The sequence below is a fragment of the Melanotaenia boesemani genome, chromosome 7 (assembly GCF_017639745.1).
Source record: "Melanotaenia boesemani isolate fMelBoe1 chromosome 7, fMelBoe1.pri, whole genome shotgun sequence".
NCBI classification, from domain to species: domain Eukaryota; kingdom Metazoa; phylum Chordata; class Actinopteri; order Atheriniformes; family Melanotaeniidae; genus Melanotaenia; species Melanotaenia boesemani.
In genome coordinates, this window is record NC_055688.1 from 18,056,749 (window position 1) to 18,080,991 (window position 24,243).

The window sequence follows — 24,243 nt, forward strand, 5'->3', positions numbered from 1 at the left end:
TAAAAGAAGTCAAATTAACTAAACTAAAGCAAAGTAATAATGGTAACTTTACACTAACTGTTTAAATAACAAGTAACACACAAACAGAGACACACACACAATAAAAGAAAAACCTAAGCTGACCTATCAAACAGGAAACTGAACAAAGAAAGAAAGCCTAACAATTAGTTTAATTATTATTAAAAAAACACAAAAACAAAAACAAAAAAAAAACAAACAAAAAAAACAAAACAAAACAAAACAAAAACAAAAAAAAACAAAACAAAAGGACTAAGAATTTTCTGTGCTGGAGAACATATGACATTCTGTGAGCTCCAGGGCAATTTTTTGTCACACACTAGTTTATCCAGCCTCTGCCCTTGCTATCTCAGCCTAACTTATAAGCAGAAGCAGAAAGCAAGAGTAAAAGAACTCTTTTACTCTTGCTTTTCACATTAACGACTCTCATTATTAGATATATGGTTCACTTAACATAAGAAATACATGAGCTAGCGATGCTCTACCACAACTTTAATCCCAACATGGAAATCTTATTTAACATATTGTAAATTCTTGCAAGGTGGAAAATGCTAATTCCAATTACCAGTTTGTTACTGGATGCATCATCAGTACAGCACTGGAAACTGCTGAAGCTCAGTGTTGTGAACAGCAACATATTTTTTGTTGTAAGTGAAGCGAGGGGATAGATGCTGGTGTGACGGCAGCAAAGCTGTGTGAAATTGTGTGCCAATTCGAGGAAGTACAGACAGTGCTATTAGTGTTGATACTATTGCAAATTAGCATTTAATTAGATGCAAAGTTTCAGTAATAGTTATTCAGTTATCTTTTTGACAACCCTAGTCACCATTCATATTTGGGTCAGTGTGGTTCACTATTAGGGTCATTTTGAATTAAATAAACAGTCATTCAATCAGCGAAATGGCAAATTGTTATACCATAAAGCTTTATGCCACCATTGGTAAGAACACCTCAGAGAGCCTGTTGGAATAACACATTAAATATTTAGCACAGATAAAGAGCCAGATGGATCTGAGTTATCGCTCATTGCTATCTCTGGTCATGGCCATTATTTTTCCACAGCCCCATTAAACTCAGAGGGCTTTACTAATGATCCCAGGTCTGGGGGATAAAGTATATTACTCTATCACTTTTATATCACAGTCCACTGCTTTCAGTCTTCACCACGGGAAACAATATATTTTCATGTCATCTTAATTGAAATTACAGCACAATATGGAAAAACAACTTTTATGAAATAATAAGAAAATGCCTTGTGGTTTATGCTAAGTAGTGCACATTTCATGCCTTTGCAGGTCTCGTCTAGCACAGTTTCAATATGACTGCAAACCTTCAGAAACATCTGCCAGTGGCTGTGAGCACGGCAACTATGGGGCTTGCCTTCTCTCCTACACAGGTCTCATAGGTAAGTGCACGTCTGAGATGTAGCTCTAAGATGGAAAACATGCAAAAAACCAAACACACAGAAAAAAAGGATAAAAAAAAAGTGAGGTGAAATAAACAAGTGGAGGAGGAAAGCCATTGTATGTGGATGAAAATATGTACCATATATTGTGTAAAAAGGAAAGAGGGAACCAGACAATTAGATGAGAATGCTTTAGAGCTGGCAAGTAGGTCAATTTGTGTAAATGAAAGAAGTTATGAGTGAGTGGGAGAATCATTCTAAACTAAAAGACAAAGTTCACGCCTCCATAATATATATAAGCATAGCAATCTCTTATTACAGAAAACCTGTATTTTTCTTTTTTTTTATTATAATAATGAGATTTAATCTGTTTTATAACAGTGCATAAAAGAAAAATAACATCCATTTCATTTCCACACACTGGAAGGAGGCACTGACCTAATGCATTACAACCTAAAATGGTGCCCTTCAGCACAAACACACTTGGCATTTTCATTCCCATCTTGTATTTATTAAAGCACTTGAAATCCCACCTCCACTGTGCTGGAAAAACTTCTGTGACCTAAAAAAGTAAAAGTTCGAATATTTCTCTGCTGCTAGCTCAGTCACTTGAATTAGTGAGCTCAGTCCTGCAATAACAGTATGATCATCCACTCACAGCAGGTCAATGTGCATGAAATGCAATGTCCATTAGTGTTTCAGAAAATAAAGAATTATGAATGCAACATTACAACTCAAAGAGAATGAATTTTTAATACTGATCGAAGCCTGGTGCTGCCTTTCTGCAGGAAGTACGATAACTCCCAACTATGTCGACAACTCCACATCCAATGTGGCCCCATGGTGCTCCTGCTCAGCTAGTGGGAGCCAAAGGGAGGACTGCCATCATTTTCTGGGGTATTTCACCAACAACACCTGTCTCAGTGAGTGTCACTATTTTCATAAAAAAGTGGATTGCACTGGTTCAGCCTTTTTGGAGTACTTATACAGAAGAATATGGAAACTTTAAATTTAAACCTTTATGATTTTTTTTTTCACTTTCTCAGGTAGTTTAAGTTAAGAAACAACAGTTAAGAAACCATGTATGTTAGGGCCACATCCACACAGAGACGAAGCAATTTGTTTTGTTTTTTTCATACAAATGGAAGCTTTTCCAGAAAGGTGTGCGTACACAGTTCCAGTGAAATCTCTGTAGCATCATTGCCAGACCTGTACCACTGCCACACATATACACCAAAAATTGAGAAGAAGACATGGAGCATGCACAGCGAACCACCGGCGATAAAGAAGCAGAAGAAGGAAAGGAAGGTCTGCTTTAGTGCTTTTACACAGACACAGTACTGGTTCTTGCACCAGTTCTGTTCTGGAGCCTCACAACCTCTTTTCATTCTTGCAAACCGGCAAGTGTTCACACCAGTTTAACCAGAACCAACGCAGGAGGACTTTACTCTGATAAATTGAACATCAACAGCTGGGAGAATTGGTTCTGAAGTTAATGGTTAAGTCATCAGGCTCCATTATAACCTACGGTTTCCCAAAAATAAACAATAGAATACAGGTTTCATAAGACGTTAGGATGTCTATACAATACAACAGCTGCACAATCTCGTTGATTTCTTGTAGTGTCATTTACATTTGGAAATTTGAAAAATCATACACCATAACATACTGAAACATAGTTATGTCTATCTTTCTGTCTTGCTGTCAGCAGATCACACTGAATTTCACATACTAGAATTTTAAAAGTTATCTTTAATGAAAAAACTAGGCCAAGAACATGGACATACTATTTGCTGCTGAATGGTTCTTTCAATTCCAACAGACACAATGATAAACAGCTTTTTCAATATCTTTCATAAAAGCCATTTTCACATATGCAGAGAAGCCCTGAAACCGGCTTGACCTGATTGGATGCGTGGCGACTTTGAGAGGTCACTTTAAGCATATGTGCAGACTGATGACGTGATTGCTGCTTTGTTCAGTTTTCTGCTTCATTGTATCATGTCCTTCATTCTTTTCTCACCACTGCAGACATTTCCAAATACACATATTATTGATATTAATGAGAACATTATTTTTCTGCATCAAATGTTTTTTTTTTTTTACTATTGTTGCTGACCAGGTTAAAAAGTAAATGAATAAATATATAAGAAGTATGAGTCACTTGATGCTTTTAATATGTTCTTACTGTCTATCATATGACAGGTAAAAGCAAGCACAACTTCACATTGAGCCTACCAAAGTGCAGAGTTGAAAGAAGGACATGGTTTCACAAATGATGGCTAGTTCTGATGTCATTGGTTTAATTTCCTTTCACACCAGTGTATGTCCAGCAAAGCAATTCCATTCAGATGAAACACAAATAGCCCTGACTAATCAGAATAACTGATTAGCACTGATAAGCTGTAACAGGAAACATTTAAACAGACTTGACCAAAGTCAGCCCTATTGCTGACAACAGTGATAGAACAGAGCTGGCCATATTCAGTAAGACAGATGTTTCACTGCTTGATTCCAACCAAAGGAGAGTGATATATTTAAATAAAACATTTTGTGCATTTTGTACAAAATAGTGACCTCTTTTGACATGCTACTCCATCCTCTCTCATTTTTAGTATTTCTCTTACATGGATTCCATTGTTTCTGCCTGGGAGTTCAGCTATTTATTATTGAAATAAAAGCAAGCAGCATTGTGACTACAGGTCATTATGTATGTTTCAAACATAATTTTTTCAGCAGTGATAGTGTCAAACAATGTTGCTAGGGTCATTTTTAGAACAGTTTTGTCAATGATTAAAAACTGATAGCCAATACAAATACATTTTTATTACTTCCTACACTCAGTGTTGCTAAAACATGGACAGCTTTAAAACTGTGTTTTACATTCTTTGCTTTTGCCAAGCAGTTAAAGGATAAAAGAAGCTACGGTGTCAGGAGCTATATGTCTTTGGTAGGGTCACTCAAGGCAAGCAGGTTTCTAGGTGATGGACCAGACAAAGTGCAGCTCAAAAGAAAGCCATTATGAATAGGGATATTGGAAGACGTGGACCCCTCTTTGGAGCCAGAACTGGAAGCGGGGCTCAGAGGTGTGTGCTTGGTGGCTGGGATAAAAAACCCAGTCAGGCTCAGCTTTAAAGGGTAGCATGGGACCCGCCTGCCCATGGGCTCAACACCTTTGTGGGGTCATAGGGATTGGGTGCAATGTGGTCGATGGTGGTGGCTGAAGGTAGTGGCCGAAGGCGGGGACCTTGGCAGATCAATCCTCAGCTGCAAAAGCTAGCTCTAGGGACATGGAATGTCACCTCTACGCTTAGTCTACTTAAAGTAGACTGAGCTGGTGTGTGAGGTTGAGAGGTTTTGGCTAGTTACACTTAACTGATCTTGATGCACAGCTTAGCCTCTGGAACCAGTCTCCTTGAATAAAGTGTAAAGTGTGGCATTTCAGGTTGCTTTTATTTCTGATGTTGCTATTGAAATGATTGCTTTCAAGTTAGTCTGCTCTAAAAGTCTTCCAAGGCTCAGTTTTGTGCAGTGGGAGCCTCAGAAAGCTCATGTTTTAGTGCCACAAAGGGAAATGACCTCTGTGTCCTCTCATGAAGGTCATTCTATATGTGAGCTGCTATGATTTAGCACCACAATGGTCATTTGAAAGATTGAACCATTTCCATGTCACTAAAGTAATATGACTGCATTCCTTATTTCACCGTCAGCTGCTGCAGTAATTATTTATTCACATACACATTTGACTGGAAAATCTTAAAGTAAACAGGCAACAGCTCTGCAGTACCTTTGTAACTACAGATAACTGTTTCTTAGTGCTGCAACAAGAGGTGAGATCCAAAAACAAAACAAAACAAACAAACAAAAAAAAAGAAGCGAAGAGAAATTAAAACTCATTTGATAAACTGCCCTGGCAACTTTAAACACTTTGCTTAGACATCGATAGGTGCTTGTTATACTACCTATGTAAGCCAATAGAGAGAAACAAGATCTAAGTCTGACATAGCTGATGCTAGTGATTAATGTGGGAAAGAAGTGTGATCTTTAATTCATACCTAGCCATCTTTTACTCTGTTCATTCAATGTGTGTGTTAATGTATTGTATTGTATTAATGTATGTATTGTATGTATTATAAGGCAATATGGATATAGTATTCACAAAGATTGTGAATTACAGACATAAGTTAAGCAGCATTAGCAGCAGGATTGCCAGTAATGCAGATGTAAACAATAATATGAATTAAAGAGGGGAACAGTGGATAGCTTCATTTGACAGTGAAATATCTCCCTAATCTCAGAGGTCACACACTGCTGTTTTTCAATTCATTGTGGCCTTTGTTCTGCTGCTGCATCTCCTTTCCACCATGCTAATTCTCACATCAACACCTTTCCTCTCAGGCCTCTTGTGACCTCTTGTCTGAAGGGTAAATAATTAATGACCTTATTGCTGACCTCAATGAGTCTATACCGATCTATCTATTACAGAACCTGTACACATAGCGATTATCTTCGCCTGGTGTGTGCGGCGAGGTGAATCTTTGGCCAGTCTGTCCTCGGGCCTCCTGCCTAGAAAAGATACAGAGAGAGGTCTCAGAGTTGTTTGGCCAGTGCAAATGGTCTAAGAGTTAATGAGGTCGAAGTGGAGAAGCAGGTGCAGTGAAGATACTTGAAGAGAATACTGAGCATTCATTCTTTTTCCCTTTCTTCCTCTGTTGACCCAATCTACTCCGGCATTGGATAGAAAAAGCTGTAATGCTAAATTTAAAATTAAGGTCCGAATGCATGTGTTGTAAATAATTAAGATTCAATTGAAATATATTTAGCAGTATATTACTCTAAAGCATTGCACAGTGTGTGGATGAAATTTATTTATTTATTTTTTTGTTTTTACGTGTGATGTTTCAGAGAATGCCCTCATAAAGTTTGGAAGTGAATCAGACCAGCAGCCACATCTCAGGCAATCCATCACTCCCAGCCATGACAGGAGAGAAAACAGGAGCAGCACTTCTCCACCAGAAACCATAGAAACCACAAAGAACAGTCTGGATACAGTAATACAAACACAGGTGTGTACATTTCTTGTCATGGTCGCACGGTCCTGCTTGGAAGACTAAACCATTTCTGACACAATTCAAATGATGCTGACATGCATTTCCAAAGAATCAGTAGAGAATATTGTTTTGTTCCTGTTAGAGGAATTCCTTCTTAGTGTTCTGTGATGAATTAATGTAGTAAGAAGTAATGAGATGTAAAATAACAAATACACATTGGCCAGATCATTTAACAGACCTGACAGACATGGAGCATCAGGAACAAAAATATATAAAAATGATATTGGAACCTCAGATGGTCCTCATAAAAAGTCAGTATTAACAATAAATTAATGGGTGTGTTTTCATTTCTATCTATACAGAGTTCTGTCCTGCACAAGCATTCCTTTATATGGACAGAAAAACGCAAAAAGTCTGCCGTCATTGCTGCATGATGATAAGTGGCTCTAAGGTTACCTGTAATTCAAAACATAAATTACACACATAAAAGTTCACTAGAACAGTTACGTTAGTTTATTGTGTGGCACATTTACTGTTTGTACATCTTGGAAGCTGTGAGAAACAGGAAGCAATATCTTGTCAAGGTCCATTGTGGCTGGTAGCCATGTTTTTTGGAATGACATAGCAATAATTTTTGACTGTGATCACCTAAAGTGACACAGTGACCAATTTCAAAAGGTAACATATAACATTGTAAGGATCATTTAAGTATTTATTGCACTTCAGAAGTTTTAGTAGCCGTCGCCTCCACCTTAGCCTGGTCTGTCCTAAAAGTAATTTTCAAGCAAAATGTAAAGATGACTTCTTTGATTTTTCTCTTTCCTGCAGTGCATTAGCTTTCTTGTCCAACTGAAAAACAAATGATAACTGTTTATTTGCAGACTTACCAGTGATTTATTATTGTAATCATAAGGAGATAATATGCAATGCAGCAATGCACATCACAAGAAAAATAATGTGTTTGATGAATGTCAAAGAATGTAAATAAAAATAGTTTTGCACACATAAATTATACATGAAACAGATCCTTTGAAAGTTTTAGCCAGGTGCACCTTTAACCTGCACCTTCTAACCACAATACTGACTGATTTTACTCTTAGACATGCTAATGGTCAAATGAGGTTAATTTGATCTGTGGTGTTAATTTAGTCAAAAATCGCATCTGTTTGAATAAACATATACAGCTGCTCCAGAGTTCAAGATTAGTTATCAACAACAGAAAATGAATAAATATAAATAAAAGAAAATGTCTTGTCAAATATTTTATTGTAAAAAGACATTAATTAATAATGAACCAAAGGGGAACAAGAAATTAGATTGTGGCCTTCAGTTAGTTGCAAAGATTTCCATGTGAAAGTCCAAGGGCTGTTCTAATTTAATAATAAATAGGTTTTGGCATTCAGAACGGAGAGAGATTAAGGAAAAAGGAAAGAAAACTGTCCATAACTGATATCTCTGCCTTCCTTTCCCAGGCCCTGGAAAATGAACTTCTGGTGGGCCATGCCACCTTCCCCTCTAGCAGTTTCCCAAACTCATCCTCACCTTGTAGCCTAAAGCTTCATGCTGCCTTCAACTTTCTGTTGTTGCTCTTTCATCTCCTCAACAATGTACAATAAACACTACAGATAATCCTGCTGTGGACCCCTCCAAACCGATGGGAGGACCAGAGCACTTCAAAGGAAAATGGACCATGTGGCATCATTCCATAATCTAAATATGTACAGCAATTCTGTCTTTCTATTTTTGTGTCTAAACCGTAAAGTTCCACCAATGTTCTTACTCACAGAGTGGGAACCTTCTGCAGACATTCCCAGTCTGGACAGTTTGTACAAAGTACTGCTCTTATGGACTAACCCAGTCTCAGCTACTCAGCTGAATTGAAGTTACAATGAAAATATAACACAGATATGTGTGATAGAATGATACGAAGTATGCACCAGTGAAGATTTGTCTTTTCAAAAACAGCTATGTACAGTCATGGAGATTATTGAAGTATACCAGTAAACTTTGTGTCTGCTCCCTCTTTGGTGCATTAAGTGTTAAGAAAGGTACTGGGAAAGAAAGAGCATTATTACCACTGTCCTCAAGTGGCTGAAAGAGGATCATTATTTTTGACCAGTACTGGAAAGGTGGAACAACAGAGTGACAACACACCTACATTTTGTGTAGACATCCTGGACTAAAGCACTAATTCCATGTCCAGAAGCTCTGTCTTGAGGAAAGGTATTAAACTTGAGAACATAAAAAACCTTGATGTTGATTATCATCTTCTCCCTCAAGACTGCTGACCTTTCTTAAACTCTTTCACAAACTGCATTTATTATCACTAAAGCTGCCAAAGCTGCTTATAGAATACATAAGTCCTTGCTCTTTATCAGCAAAGAGATACACTTGGATTTGAAAGGAAATAACCAGAGTAGCAGTAACTCTACCTGTAGCTGCTGTGCTATGTGTTTGTGAGTGTAATACCTTTTTAGTTCTTATTGTGTCAGTGAACTTTACAATATGGGATTCTGGATTTTCATGCTAGAAAAAGAAGTGAATGATTTGACTTATCAAGTGTCGCCAACACCAGTATAAGGTCACTTAGAGATTTGACATTAATGAATGACTCTGTGTTTTCTGTTCTGGGACCATGAAGTGAATTCTGAATGGACACATCTAATTAGAATTCAAAGCATATTGTGTATACATACATTTGTATCATTCAGCATTTTTTAATTAAATGACAAAAGCTTTGTTTGGTGTGATTGAAATTTGTTTTTTTTAATACACAAAAGAAATTTTGTTTGAACTAAACTAACTAAAAAACCTCATATCTGAGTGCTTTGTTTTTAAGCAACAAAACAGGATTTATAGTATATTCCACTCATCTGTGAATCCAGTCACAAATATCTCTGAGGCTAATAAAGACTAAGTTTATCCGACAAGGCCTGTATGAATAAGGACTTATTGTGCATTTTAACCTTTTGTTGCTCTGCTTTCATCAACAGCATATAGGCTTATAACAAGTAGCAATCCAAAGCTTTACTAGAAAATCTGGAAATGTATAACCAGAAAAAGCATTATGACTGCACAGGACAAACATGCTGTGAAATAAGATTCTTGTTCTGTTTGAGCAGCTCAGACTGCATGAAGTTCCAAAGAAGCAGACCTATTGGTAATCATGACTGTGTAGTTTACCAGCGATGTACACACAACTTGTTTCTTAGAACAACACAGGACGTAAGCAGGAACCTTATCTGTTTGGGTAAAATAATCAAAATACAAAATAAAAATGTATTATGCAAAATTTTAATTAAACAAAAAATACCCATTCGGAAAAATATCTTGCTTTGCTCAGCTAAAAATTCAAATTGAATTTAAAGGTCCCATATTATGCAAAATTCACTTTTTAATGGTTTTGGAACAGTCATACTGGTCCCCCCGCATGTGTAGGAGACCCGTAAGTGTGAAACTCTTTCAGGCGCTCTCTCTCCCCCCTGCTCCACCTCTAGGGAAGTAAGCGCTGAATTGAGCGAGTTTGAAAGCCTGTACGTTAAGACGTCATAAGGGACAATAACCACTCCCCACAGAGCGATGGACCCGCTTACCGGCTCTCAAAGCCCGCCCTCTAAAAATCACCTAGCGCCCAGTGTTTTTCCTTTTCGGCAACCCTCGTTAGCGGACATGGCTAAGCGACAGAAGCACTGTTCTGTTTGTGGCTGCATAAATGAACACGAAAACGTTTTTTTACTTCCATCCACTGAACCCACGAGGACTGAGTGGATTAATTTTATTTTTGGAGGAAATGTACCCGGAAAACTTCCAAAGGTTTTGCATGTCTGTGGCCAGCATTTCAAAGAGGACTGTTTCCACAACATGGGGGCATGAAAAGCAGGCTTCGCCAACCGTTTGAAGCTGAAGCCAGGTTCAATACCAACTGTCCGTGACACAGCTGGAGAGGTAAGAGCTGGCAGTTATTTTATCGTTTCGGCCTTATTAGTCTGATAGCTTGAAAATATATTAGCACTGTTGTAAATGTAGCCAAGTCACTGTTTCTACTGTTTGTATCCGGTGCCATTGTGCATCAGATTGATGAGCGTAGCTAGCTGTGTTCTCCGTGCGTCGCGGTTTGGGTCGGTAATGGGGGCTTCAGGAATGGGTTCCGGTGTTCCGGCGTTTGTTTATCCTTCACTACGCTGTAATCAGCGTCTAGTTACCGCTAAGGCCTAACCTGTCAATCACCTCATGACGGGCGATGCAATGGGCGGAGCCAACAGCTGAGCTGCTCCACCAGGGTTCCGCCCACCATAAACGGCACATTTCTGAAGCTGCTAAAAAGAGGGAGGTGAAGAGAAGCCGCTGCACTCAAACTGAGGGTCGATTTGTCCATACCATGGCGGAAATATTTCATTTAGATATTAATGAATGGTCTCAGATTGGGAATAAAGTGTATAATATGGGACCTTTAAACTTATGTAAAAGGCAAGTAAATGAACCCTGCCTAATACCTGCTGGGATAAGCTCCAAGTCGGTGGATGGATAGATGGATGGATGGATGGATGGATCAATGGATGGATGGATGGATGGATGAATGGATGGATAGATAGACAGATTTACTCTGTGTCATGGATCTGGCATATTGTCCCCTCCTTGTGTTCCTCTGTCCCAGCTGTTTATTGTGCTGTCTTCCCCTGGTGTGTATAGGAAGCGTCCAGTGGTTAGTCAGCCGGCTTATAAACTCAAGGCTGATCTTCATTCAGCGCTGGATCATTGCTACTGGAACCTGTCTTCCGGCTCACTACAACTTCTGGACATCCAAACTTCCAAAACCATCTTCAGCTCTGGTCAAGTCCATCTGAATAAATCTGTTAAACCTGCCTTGCTGCATTCCTTGGATCCAGTTCTCTGTGTGACAGCCTGAGGCTCAGAGGTTTGTCTCCTGAAAAATTAAGTTAGGAATGCTGAACATTTTTTGCTAAAATCAATGACAACACACTATGGGCATCGGTAGTAAAACACACAACACTGACTCACAGGGGGTATTCTCATTAAATTACAAGTGTAGATGAGGAATAGATTACACTGATGAATCAGGATGTTCTGAATATTTGCTCTGTTGATTTATACTATACCCATTACTCTGTGAGTGATTTTTCATTTTCCCTCTGTAACCTTCTAAAAAAGAAAAAGAAAAATAAGGCATAGCTTAAATAATCTCTTATCTCTGATGACTTTTTGTACAATTTGTCAAGTTTAATTATTACACCAAGCAAATCAGTCTCTTCAAACAGCCACTGTGTGCGTATAAAAAGTGAAGTAGAATTCGGGTGTTGCAAGTGCCTCTGCTATGCAGCTACCACTGAAGTTGTAGTTTACATTCATATCTTTCCACACTTATTCCACAACTTATCACTAAGTATCACTAAATGACACACTCATCTGACAGCCTGTGACTACTAGTAAACTCATTTACTATACATTTTATGGTTTGATATTAGTAGACTCATTTAAAATTGTAAAATGTGTGAATTATGACAACAACCTGTGTTGCCTTTAATGCCTACTTTAAATTTATTATAACTTAATCATTTACCATGTAATTTTTGAAGGGACAACAAAGTAGTTTTAAAGGAAAAAATTACTCCCTGCTTATTTAGGTGGTCTACACTAGACGGAAGAACTGCTTTATGAAACTGCTTTGTGAATATTTTTCTGTTCATTCCCTCTTATTACTAAATATTATACTAGAAGTTTCATATTATTAAGACCTTTCCCTTTAATTCATTCACCCAGTACCCTTCCTCTAACATCCAGTGCAATTTCTAACCAGTGTGCAAATCCAATGGCAATCAATAGTAGCAATCAAATGTTGCTCCAAGGCATTAAAACCTCCTGCTGTAAGAGTGGATTGTTTCACTGGCAACATAGAACAGAACTTTATTGTCAGTGCAACAAAAGTGCAATGAAATCACAAAATTACATGTAACAGTGTGTGCCTTCACAACTGGTATTTTCAGACTCTATGTGGTTCTTGTGTATTTTTCAGCGTGTTGTTGTTACCAGGTAGAAATAAGACTGATTTAAGCTACTATATATTATTAATAATCAATAACTGTTTTTTTAGGTATTCAACATAGCTTTGAGATCACAGATTGGGTAAAATAACATTTTGATAATTTATTTCAAAGAATTATAAAGCAATAACATAATAATACAGGCATGAATATACATGAATATATTCAAATCAAGTTTTTTAAAAGATGCTTAAATGTCAATTATGGCACATTGAAAGCCTTTGAACTGCAAGATAGAAATAAAATAAACAAAATTGCCATCCCAGCAACCTAGAAATATAAAAACAACAACAATATGATGGTTTTCTTAGACCCAAATCATAAATTTTAATATAAGATTGAGTTTATATAAAGTATAATTAGCTTACTTAGCTAATGAATCATATCTATGTGAGGGCTTGTGTCCACATAGCAATTTTTCCCATGTTTTCTTTTTTTCTCTACGTGAATAGTATTTTTAAAGTGTTCCTAATTTCCTAAGCATTTACCTAAATTTCTATAAAGAAACAAACACTACACAGGTTTTATGGTCGGTGCAACTGTTTACTAACTAAAATCTCAAATTAGAATAAAATATTAAAATGCAACTTAACTGTTTTAAATGATTTTAAGCCACCATTTCATAAATAAGTTGTTTGTGCATCTCATATTTAAATTATACTGTAACAATTTTGCAAACCTTAAAACTTGCTCTGTTTTTAACTTTCTTTGTGTCATGCCTACACCCGCCTCTGTGGTGCACTCCATATCTCCTGAGTACTAACCACCGGTTCCTGCACTACCCAGAATCCCTCTGTTCCAGCCATCTTGGATCTGACCTGCATCCCCTCATCATTATCATCAGTCTGCACCTGGTCGTCTCCTTATATAGACTCCCTGTCCAGACTGATGCTTTGTGTTGTATTGTTTGTCTCTGTTGGTCTATGTTTCCTAGACATCGGTGCTAGCGGCTTAATTAAACACTTTGGCTTTTTACCTGCGCTTGTGTCCGACTTCTCCCTCTGGCTCGCCAGACACTTTGTTAAAGATAGCTGTGATTTGGACCACTTCTCCCATCCTTCATTCATTCATTCATTCACTATCTTAACCGCTTAGTCCATTTCGGGTCTCGGGTTAGCTGGAGCCTATCCCAGCATTTTAGCAGGTGAGAGGCAGGGTTCACCCTGGACAGGTCACCAGTCTGTCGCAGGGCCAACACAGATATGGACAAACAACCATTCACACACACTCACTCCTAGGGAGAATTTAGAATAACCAATTAACCTATCATGCATGTCTTTGGACGGTGGGAGGAAGCCGGAGAACCCGGAGAGAACCAACGCATACACGGGGAGAACATGCAAACTCCACACAGAAAGGCCAGCGCCCCCAGGTTCAAACCTCCCCCCAGCCGAGGCTTGAACCTGCGACCATCTTGCTGTGAGGCGGATTCAATTTTTATGGCAACAAATATTGACATGCATGTATGAAATTGCTTTGATTTGCAATCAGTGCACATTGCTGCAGAACCTGGCACTATCACTTAATCAATAAGCACAGATGCTTACAATTACAATGCTTAGGAAACTTTGGAACCAGTTCTTAAGTGGAATAAGCTTTCAGTTTCCATCAGCACCCTGGGAATCAGGAAAAAGGAAGGGAAACTTATTCTTACAATGTCTAATCAACTGTATGGTATGTAGAGAGAAAGAACTAGAACAAAATAAAATAGAAACACAAAACATCTGTTAGCACAAAATATTGCTGGTAATGAAGCTGACAAAGTAAGTCAGTAAAATCAAAATGAAATGGGCCTTTTTGTCACCGTCTGTTCCATAGATGACAGCGCAGGACTAATTTTTGGTCTGACTATTCGGCACCACCAACCCTAATTAATTGCCCCTTGTTTAACATAAAACAGATTGTGTCATACATCAACAACCTTCAAACTGTCAGTGTATAACATAAAATATGGTGTATGGCAGCATTACTGCTGCTGTTATATGAAGACAAGCATCCTCCATTTGGTTTTCATGGTGGGAAAACCAATAGACTGACAAATAACAAAAAAATAGGTGTAGCTGGAGATGTTAAATGTTTTTGACATATTGTCATTAAAACAAAATAACAAAGAAAAAGGTACACCAGAGCACGGCTGAATCATTACCTTTGGACAAAGTTGGCTATGGGATTTTAGGAGGTTCTACCAGAAGAGAGGTGACCTGGTGTGAGATCTAGTGTTAGTACATCAGTGATTGTAAATGCACAGAGTTGCTGGATAATTTATTTCTGTAAGTGCAAACACAGCCATAAACTACTGAAGGTGTACCCAAATAAAAGAAAACTGGGACATTATCATGTTATAATGCGATTTTATTACAAAAACATGAAACGTTTTAATGTGTGACTAGTGAGTTGAAAACGGATGTGGATTTTTTTGCAGATATAGTCATTCAGCTGTACTTGGATGTTCTCATTTGTCTGCTCACATCTGTGTTTGCATGCAGGTCTGTGTGTTCATGCATATGCATGTGAGGCATATGTCATGTAGGTGTATGTCTGCAAACATCTGTGTTTTTGTTCGTAATCAGTTCACATCCATGCATATCTGTGTTCATAAAAAAATGCATGACTGCACAAACACTTTAGTTATTTTTTTTCTATTTTGTCTTTTTATTTTTGTAAAGTTATTTCCAGCTTCTCATGCTCCATTAGCTTTCTAACAGGAGGATAACGTAATATAGCTCTATGTGAATGTATTGTAGCTGTTTCCAGGTCCAGCTGAATAAATGGGTTAAAATCCTTTTTATTTAAAAACTCTGTAGTAGCCAGCAGGCTGCAATACAAAAGACACACTCATTGTTATGAGCTGGATGGTGCCAGAAAGGGAACAGCTAGACATTGACTGCCCACTATGCAGGGGTGGCCAACGTCAGTCCTCGAGAGCCACAATCCTGCAGGTTTTCCAAATTTCGCTGCTCCAGCACACATGACTCAAATTAAATGGATCCAACAGCCTATAAGGTATTGTGGCTCTCAAACACTGACGTTGGCCACCCCTGATTCAGAGGATTGAATTGCCTTTGGCCTTATGGTAGTCAAGCCACAACTTTCCATGAGAAGACAATTTTTTATGCAAATATTAGAGATGTGCATGACCCATCAACTAATCACCTGCTGAAACTGCGCACAAAGTCCAGAGCTTTTTTTAAAATGTTGAATGTTTTTGTTTGGATGAGCGTTATGTCTCATAACGCAGAAACATGGTGCTGTTTACAGCGCTGTTAAAAACACAGCGTGGCCCTTTAAGCTAGAGAGGAGGCAGAGAGAGAGAGAGCACATGTACTGGTCTAATACAGCACAGGTCTGAGTAAGAGTGGGGCATAGGAGCAGAGGAAACTAGCTATGAGAACCTTTTTAGCTGTGTTTAGCGGTGAATATTTTGCTGCAAGCTTTAGCACAAAACACCACACAGCTCCTCTAGTTACAGCAGAGTCCAGTGTCTGTTTCAGTACTGCTGGGTAAAGTGATGGGAACTAAACTTGAAGCTAGCCTCACCTTCAGTGCAGTAGTAATCAACTCACTTGGGAGGTGGAAGCAGGAAAGTTTAACAGCTGTTTCTGTCGGAGTTTTCACCAATAGTGGAGGCAACAGACCGAGCAGCACAGTTACTAAACCCTCACAGAAATGAAAAAAAATAAAAAAATAAAATAAATAAATAACAGATGAAAAGATGAGGAAAATAACTTATTTTACTGTAGCTGAACGCTCCTGTGGGAACTTTAACTCAGCTGGTATAGTACCCGCCCCTTAAATGCAGCCAGCCCAGGTTTGATCCCAATGTCTCAAACATTCGTTTATGGAACACACATTATACAAATAACATATTACTCACATTTTACAATTTCCCTTTGGAGATAGAATTTTGTTTTGTTTCTTTCATTTTATTATTGACGACGTCATGATGTCATGACTAATCGATTTTGATTGGCCAGACTAGTCAACTTCAAAATTAATCTGAAATATCTATCACTAGCAAATATCTCCTATCCAGAGGCACTTTTCATAACTTCTGACAATATATTTCATGTAAATGAGGCTGACGTGTTCTACTACACAGTATTTGAATTTTCCTGCAACTTCATAAAATTTTCTATTGTTTCTCTGAACATACTCACACATTGTTGAACGTATTATGGACAATGTGGGTTAATTTTCTTGCACGCTTTGGCACAATTTCAAGGCCGGGTGAATCAACTTTTGTAATCATCCACTCAGACATGACCTGAGAGATGACCACCCTACCTGGTATACTTGAGAAACCCAGAAAGTGCCATTACATTTGTGTAAAAAAGGTGTAGGGTTCGAAGTATTGGTTGTGGTGTTGTTTACATAATTACCCCTTTTCAAACTTTATTGAAGTGGTTTAGTTTGCTATATTGATTGATTTTTTTTATTTATTTATGGATTTAGTTTGGTTCCCTGTGAACAGCAGAATTAACTACAGAAGCAGCACTTACCTTGAGCATTTAAAGTTAACATGACAAAGTTTGTCAAACATGTCCCAGACTCAGGTCCCCATTTCTGGCAGACATGCTCTCAAGCCTTAATATTAGGCTTGAAACTTTTCTTTTTGATAAAGATTATAAAACTGGCTGCTGACAGACTTCCTAAGATATACTGAACACCTCCTTGCATTTTCTCTCTTTAAGCTTTCTTCTACATGTATAAATATATGAGATCGTTATTATCAGTAACTCATGCTTATCTCTGCAGGTATCCCTGTCTTAGAGTTATGGCCAACCTTCCTGAGTATGGTTCTGCTGGAGTTTTCTTCTCCACTGTTGCCCACTGCCCCAAGCATGGTCAGAACAAGAGTCAATGCAATCCATTGGCTCCCATAGCTAGACACTTATTTTGTATGGCTTGTATGAGCACAATAACATTAAAAAAATTAGGCTACTGGGAATCAAATAAAGGAATGGCTTTAATTGGAATACAAGTGTACTACAATGAATTTGACTGAATTGAACTATATCTTTAAACTGCATTGAGGTGACTTTGGTGTGAACAAGCACCAGGTTAAAACAAAAATATCTGAATAAAACTTAATTGAACTGAATTGTTTTCATAAAACATCTTAAATAACATAGTTGTTTGGGTCTTGTTAATTAAATAATGGATTGCTTTTAGTTGGTATAACCACTCAAAATCAGAACTGCAGTGGAAAGAGAAAAACACGGAGAGCATTCTTCCTCCCTCCCCCCCTTCCCCCTCGGAAAGTTTTGCGCAGGTTGCCAGTTTGTGAGAAGATGGTTCTTTTATATACAGTCTATGAAAGACGAAGAACATAGCGCCAGCAAACATAATGATGAGCGAAGATAATTCACACACACAGTAAGCTGCTATGCTTTGCAATGCTAGTGCTAATTTCACGCGCTAATTTACGTTAGCATAACTCCAGTAATATATCCAAAAATTAATTTAATGAGTGCCAAGAAATAAATTAGACTAAAATCTTTGAAAATCAAGATAAACTTTTTGGTTAATTTAAGCAAAATTCTGGTGCTTACCTGTCAAGGAGAAACTTTGCCAGCTCAGACTTCTCCACCTTGCAAAAGATTTTCCAACATTGATCCTTGTTTTATTCCGTTTTTGGTTGTTTGCTTTTTTAGCAGGATGCCAAGGCTTTTTAGGTTTTTATGAAACTATTTCTGGTTCGCTTCTTTTACTAGCTTTCTTACTTGTGCACTGTTGCTCTTTTGCTGACATAAAATACCAAACGCTGCCTTGTTGTTGTTAGGCAACCATGAGGAGTCGCATATGATTGGTTAAGGAACCAGGAAGTAGAAAAGAGCAACACAGTGCACTGAAGTTATTCCGACACAGAACTCTTGTTTTGCAGGAGAAAAACTTGACAAAGACATTGTTGATGTAGGAGACAGATTGTTTTTAGGGAGGCTTCCTTTTATTCCTCACAGCAAATGAGAACATTTTAAATTATTTTTACAGAAAAAATCCTAATTATTCAGCCTTTAAAGAACAGCTCATTCCAAACTACACCATAATCTCAACATAATGATGTTTCTAATATTAGATCTAGCTCTAAAGGTGTAAAGACTTCAGTTTTCACATTCTTTGATAAAAGCAAGAAATTAAAATTGGGAGGAAATCAGGTTCAGTCTGTCAGTGACATTTTGAAGAAAATAACATACGCGCTCTTGGCAACACAATGGACAAGCATCTCAAAATATCATCAGGATTGTGGAAACTGACCTCACTCAGTGTCTGGCTTCAGTTATTCACTGAATAAATAACAGAGCTACATTCACCTAACTGTGCAGTTACAGCTCCAACAAAAGCTTGAAGCTAGTATTATCTCTTGTTTCCCCAACAGCAGGAAGTACCCACGATTCCCATGAAATGTATACCCATGATAGTGTGATACTACAGTACAAACCACAGATAAGTAAGGCTGTAGCTCTGAACTTCTCACCCCTTTCTGACATTTCAAAAATGCCATCCCCAATCATCCTTTGGCTTAAATAGTGTCCCAGACTGCTGCCCACAGTCTTCATTGGGCAGCTGTTTTGCATGAGGAAATCAGTATAAAACCTAGTAATGTCCATCAAATAAACATATCAAAATGAATTATTTGACCTTTTATGAATAATTGAACAGGATAGTACAATTCATGATAGTAAGATGGTATATATATATATATATATATATATATATATATATATATTTATTACTTTTATATTTTTAATAAAAAATGATAAAGCATTGCCCATGCCTTGTAAAAACTGAATTTTAAAAATGAACAAAAACTAATCAGTGGGTTTGCATTCCACAACCATACAGATGGAATTCATTGTTTCATATAAATGACAGAATATATGTGTCAACACATATTATTAAAAAGTGAAGGAAATGCATAACATCAGTCTACAAAATACTAAAAATACCTCAAAAATTGAATTTTACTATTGTAATTGATGATGATGGAAATATTCTAATTGTAATTTGCTTTATTTGAATAAAACTGCAGTTCCTGTGTGTATGTGTGCCCTGGAACAAAATACCTGTGTATAAAATATCAGCAGCACACTGTCCTTTGGTAACTAAACAAGAACTAGAAATCACCCTATACCTGATTTCATTGACTTATTTATTTTACTCTGTATTTACTAAAGATATGGATTAATATTTACTTTAAATTACTGAAATAAAAATCTTTTTAGGACTAGTTTCCCCGAGTTCCCAGAGTTTCTAGTGTTCTTCTCCTGTCACCACAATAAGGCCGAGTGGGTTAAACTCATCAATGTTTATTCTAAATGTCAGATGTGTGGGGCTCCTATACACACATCACTCATTCTAAGGCAAGTCAGCACCCACTACTGTACGGAAAGAAAAAATAAATCCTAACTGAAGATGCTCTCAACAGGGGATCTACTTGTAAATTGAATATAAAATTAAACAGTCAACTATGAAGACTTTGAACATCCAGCAGCAAAATGTCTCCTGTCATGGTTACAAGTGTAAATGAGATTTTGAGTGAAGTTTTGTTACTTCTGGAACAGAGTTTTGAAATTCTACTTTTCTCCAGTTCTTAATGTGACAGGTATAGTCAGACAGTCTCTATTAAATTGCAAAGACAGTTAGGAAAGACCCTATGAATAGATAATCATAGTCAAGTTGAAGTGCAGTAATTAAATGAAACACCTCACCCATGTCTGTTTCTGTTCCCATGGGATATAATTGGTGGGTACTGTATGTCATTTTGAAGGAGAGCAGAGGTGATAGAAGCATACCCTCCAGTGGAATTAATTGCTTGACCTGATGGCAAAAGAAAAGAGCACACTACATTTTAGCAAAATGACTTCTGAGTGGCAAAGCACAGATTCCAGGTTAACAACCATTAAAGGAATTTATAACAAAGTTGGTGCAAAATGTCTTAAATTACATTAATTATACAACATTTTAGACATTCAACAGCAAACTTGTTCAAACAGCCCAATATACACCAAGCTGCCACAAGATTAATTCATCCACTGCCACGTCCTAAGCAAATTCCATGTACTGGTGTAGAGTTACACACATTCAAAGCATTAAAGTCACAAATAAGGCCAAAATTCAAAATGTTGACATGGGCCAATTCACTGACAGTAATTGTTTAGAACATTACTTTCTGTATTTCTGCTCTGCTGCAAAATGAGACATTCTGAAGGCAACAGTCGGGTGGGTTGAGTGTATGGGAATGTCAGGTCGCATCCACATCTGATACCACCCTTGCCCTCAGTCAGTCACTATCATTGTATCGAAGCTGTTCAGACTAGACCAAGCAGCCATTTGGCCTGAAGTGAAGCCTCTGCATGGGCAAAGATACTGGAGATTGTATGTCTCTTTCATTTTTGCTGACATTCACCAACTGCTGAACAACGTTTCCACAGATTTAGTTCCAGATGTAAGTCAAGTCAACACCTGCCCTATGGAAGCATATCACCTGATCCAGTCAGCCTTAATAAAACCAACTTTGCCTTCAACAACACACAAGGTGAACATCACCATAGGCTATCCTGGGAGAGGAAGCTCCTGTTACTCAGAATTCAACCATTTTTAACAAAACACAGCAGATGGCCAAAATGAATATTATTTTTGGCAAATGATTAACCCTTGATTATGTTATTTATTAAATTATTGGTAGGTAATCTAAAAGAAAATACACACCTGTGTAAAGGGAGGAATTAGCTATCAAAACTCAGTCATTATCCTGCTGCACTTACAGCTTATTATGTGATTTGTAAAGGAAGCAGCTAACAAAACATTATTAAATTCATATTATTTAAAGGAAAGGAGCAAGGAATATCTGGACTGTAGTTTAGAGAAACAGACTGCTTTGGTAAACCCTGCACTGGGGTTATACTGCCCCCCACTGCCTCTGAGAATTACACACAGCTTTTCCTTCAAAACATTAAGTATAGTCACATTTACAGTTTGCAAAACAGTGCCATTTGTGTCCCTGAAATCATATTCTGAGCACAAAATGAGTGTAATGCAGTGCATCTCTTTTACTTACATTCTTATTTTGCTGTGTACTGGAGGTTTAACATTCAGAGCTTTTAAAGCAGCACTCTGTAATTGAGGCCATCTGCAGTCATGGCAACTGCAAGGAGAAGTTATTCAGCATCTACACAGGTGCTCTAACATCATGGCATGGCCATTTCGAAAATAGCAAATGCAAACAGTACCGATCCTAACACATACATCTGTCATAATAAAAACAGAATGAAGCAGACAACCCCAAAAATCATCATAAATGACTAAAATATCACAGATCTGTGGGTTTACTTGATGATTTCTGAATCTTGCCAATTTTTTTAATAGTTTTTCCCAAGTAGTTCATATATATATATATATATATATATATATATATATATATATATATATATATATATATATAATGTATGTATTCACATATTTAACAACATAGAGCTCAAAAGGTTGTAAATAAGCATAGCTTTACCAACACAAAATTATTGGCCAAAATCATTCAGACATTTGTTCAATGATTAATTGTTCTGTTGTCAAGCAAAATAACCAAACACTTTATTCGTAAGTCTTAAAGTCAGCTTAATATGATTTAAAATAGGAAAAATAATAATAAAAAATTGCTCCAAAAGCAATGATGATTTATTTTTATAAATAAAAATAATGTGTTAGAATTTACATTAGTAATGGTCTCAAGTTCGTTTGATTTTTTTTCCCCCTCCTAGTGGGGACCTTTATTGGAAATTGGAAAAACAGATGACACATCATCAATGTAAACTTGTTAATAGAAAGGACAGAAAGAAGCTGATATCACACCGATAACTCCTCAACATTCTTCAAAAATTTGGGAAGTTATTCTTTTTTTTTGTGCTTTCAGGATTTAGTTCTGTGGTCTTTTCACAAAGGATGTTCTGAAATGGGAAAACAACAACAATAAAATAAACAGTAAAATATGTAATCCTGCTGATGCCTTTCCATGCTCTCAAAATCAAATTGGCATAAAAGTGAAGAATATGATCTCGCTGAATGAGTTTAGATACTTTAAATGTGCAGCATGCACCACAATAACAGATCAAAAAAATAAAAAACACATCTTCAAAAACTATTGGTATCTAATTACTTTACTAAAATAACTATTATGGTTTTATTTATATCTAATTGTCTAATTGATTTATTAAACTGTAAGTGTGCTCTACATAAAAACACAAACCTAATCATAAATGCCCTGGCCCCCCACGCCCACACACGTACACACTTTTTTTTTTTTCTTTTTGACCTCAATTTTCCGGTTAGATAAAGCTCATGATGAAATACGTTATTAATATATATATATATATATATATATATATATATATATATATATTATTTTATTTTTTTCCCCTTCACATGGTCTGTGGCACAGAGCAATCTAATGCACAGTTAGCCTATGGTGATCCAACTTCTCACTGTTACCTTATTAGTGTTGCTTTAGTGCCTCAACCCCAAATAACCATAAAATAAGTCCCTCATCTGTGTTATTTTTTGTAATGCTCACAGTTCACCTCTCAGTCTCACAGTCGTTTATTATCTTGGTCAGACTAAACGGCTGGAGACACAGAGGTAACATCTCTGGCAGGTTCAATTAAACTCAGGATCAATTATTACCTAATTGTCGCTCATTAACTCCAAAGCAGTGGAGTGAACTCTTCACCAGACTCATTTTTATCACAAAGCCTACACTCAGCATTAACCAAAGTGCCATGAAAGCATGTTTTGGCTGCATATGTTTAAATTAGCCCATTTATACTGGTAAGTTATTAAGAACTTTCAGGATAAAATGGATTAAAATTGGGACTGTTTCATTTTTATTACAGCTCCAGCTTTGTCAATCATTTTGTTAGAAGTGTTGTTCTTTTTAAGCAATAACCAGACCTTTTAGCTTTTATTTGAGCCATAGTTTTCAACAAAGTGGACTGGACTAACTGGCAGAAACTCACTGACGTAAATAAATAAAAAGCCAAGACAAACTCTAATGGTCAGCTGCTATATTCAGTGTAAAAAGTGAAAGCATTTTATTGAATTATTTTCACTTGAATATAGATAATGGATAACTTACATGATATTCACAAGTAACAAACTCTTTTATATAGGCATCTTATTTCCACAACTAAAAAGCTTACGCTGGAAAACTTTGTGGACCTTTTAAGCCCTCTGTTGATGCTTCCACCTGTACAAATGTTATGTTGCTATGGGAACTGTTGATGGGCAATTCTCAACAATTGAATTTGTTGATGGCAATACTAACACCACTTTTACTATGATTAACAGTACTTTTAGGTCTGTCGTAGATTTAGAACTTACTTATGGTACTGACAGTGTTGAGGTGAATGTGGCTCTCCTCTGATCTTCAGTCATTGTTGTCTGTGTGGGGGAACAGTTGGTCAAGTTCACCTGGCCTGTCGGTACTAAGGCTTATATATTCTGTCAGTATTAGTAGGACATCCAATGAAAGCTTCCTAGTCTGAGAAGGTTTTTATTTTTTAAATTTCCCTTATGATAAAGAAAAAAAAAAAAAAAAAAGTTTGCCTGACAGCGTCTGGATTGTTAGGAAAGGATACATCCACATCATACATTTAGTATCATCACCACAAATGTTGCCAGAGATCTGGGAAACCATTCAGCAACAGTTTTAGAAATGAAA

The 24,243-nt window shown here is 37.1% G+C and overlaps 1 protein-coding gene and 1 long non-coding RNA gene across 2 annotated transcripts in view; one reads left to right on the plus strand and one right to left on the minus strand.

Annotated features, from left to right (window-relative positions):
• Positions 1-9,213, plus strand: part of gfra4b (GDNF family receptor alpha 4b) — a 66,004-nt gene extending 56,791 nt beyond the window's left edge. Inside the window, exons 5-8 of the mRNA XM_041991102.1 lie at positions 1,314-1,423; positions 2,212-2,346; positions 6,329-6,489; positions 7,947-9,213. Of these exons, the coding sequence (XP_041847036.1) occupies positions 1,314-1,423; positions 2,212-2,346; positions 6,329-6,489; positions 7,947-8,090 (550 nt within the window). The 3' untranslated portion in view covers positions 8,091-9,213. The remainder of the gene's footprint in view (positions 1-1,313; positions 1,424-2,211; positions 2,347-6,328; positions 6,490-7,946) is intronic.
• Positions 5,132-23,999, minus strand: LOC121643607. Its single transcript, XR_006011136.1, has 2 exons — positions 23,904-23,999; positions 5,132-5,989 (listed from the first exon to the last, which is right to left on the minus strand). It is a non-coding gene; the product is annotated as an uncharacterized LOC121643607 (long non-coding RNA).
• Between the last annotated feature and the right edge of the window lie 244 nt (positions 24,000-24,243).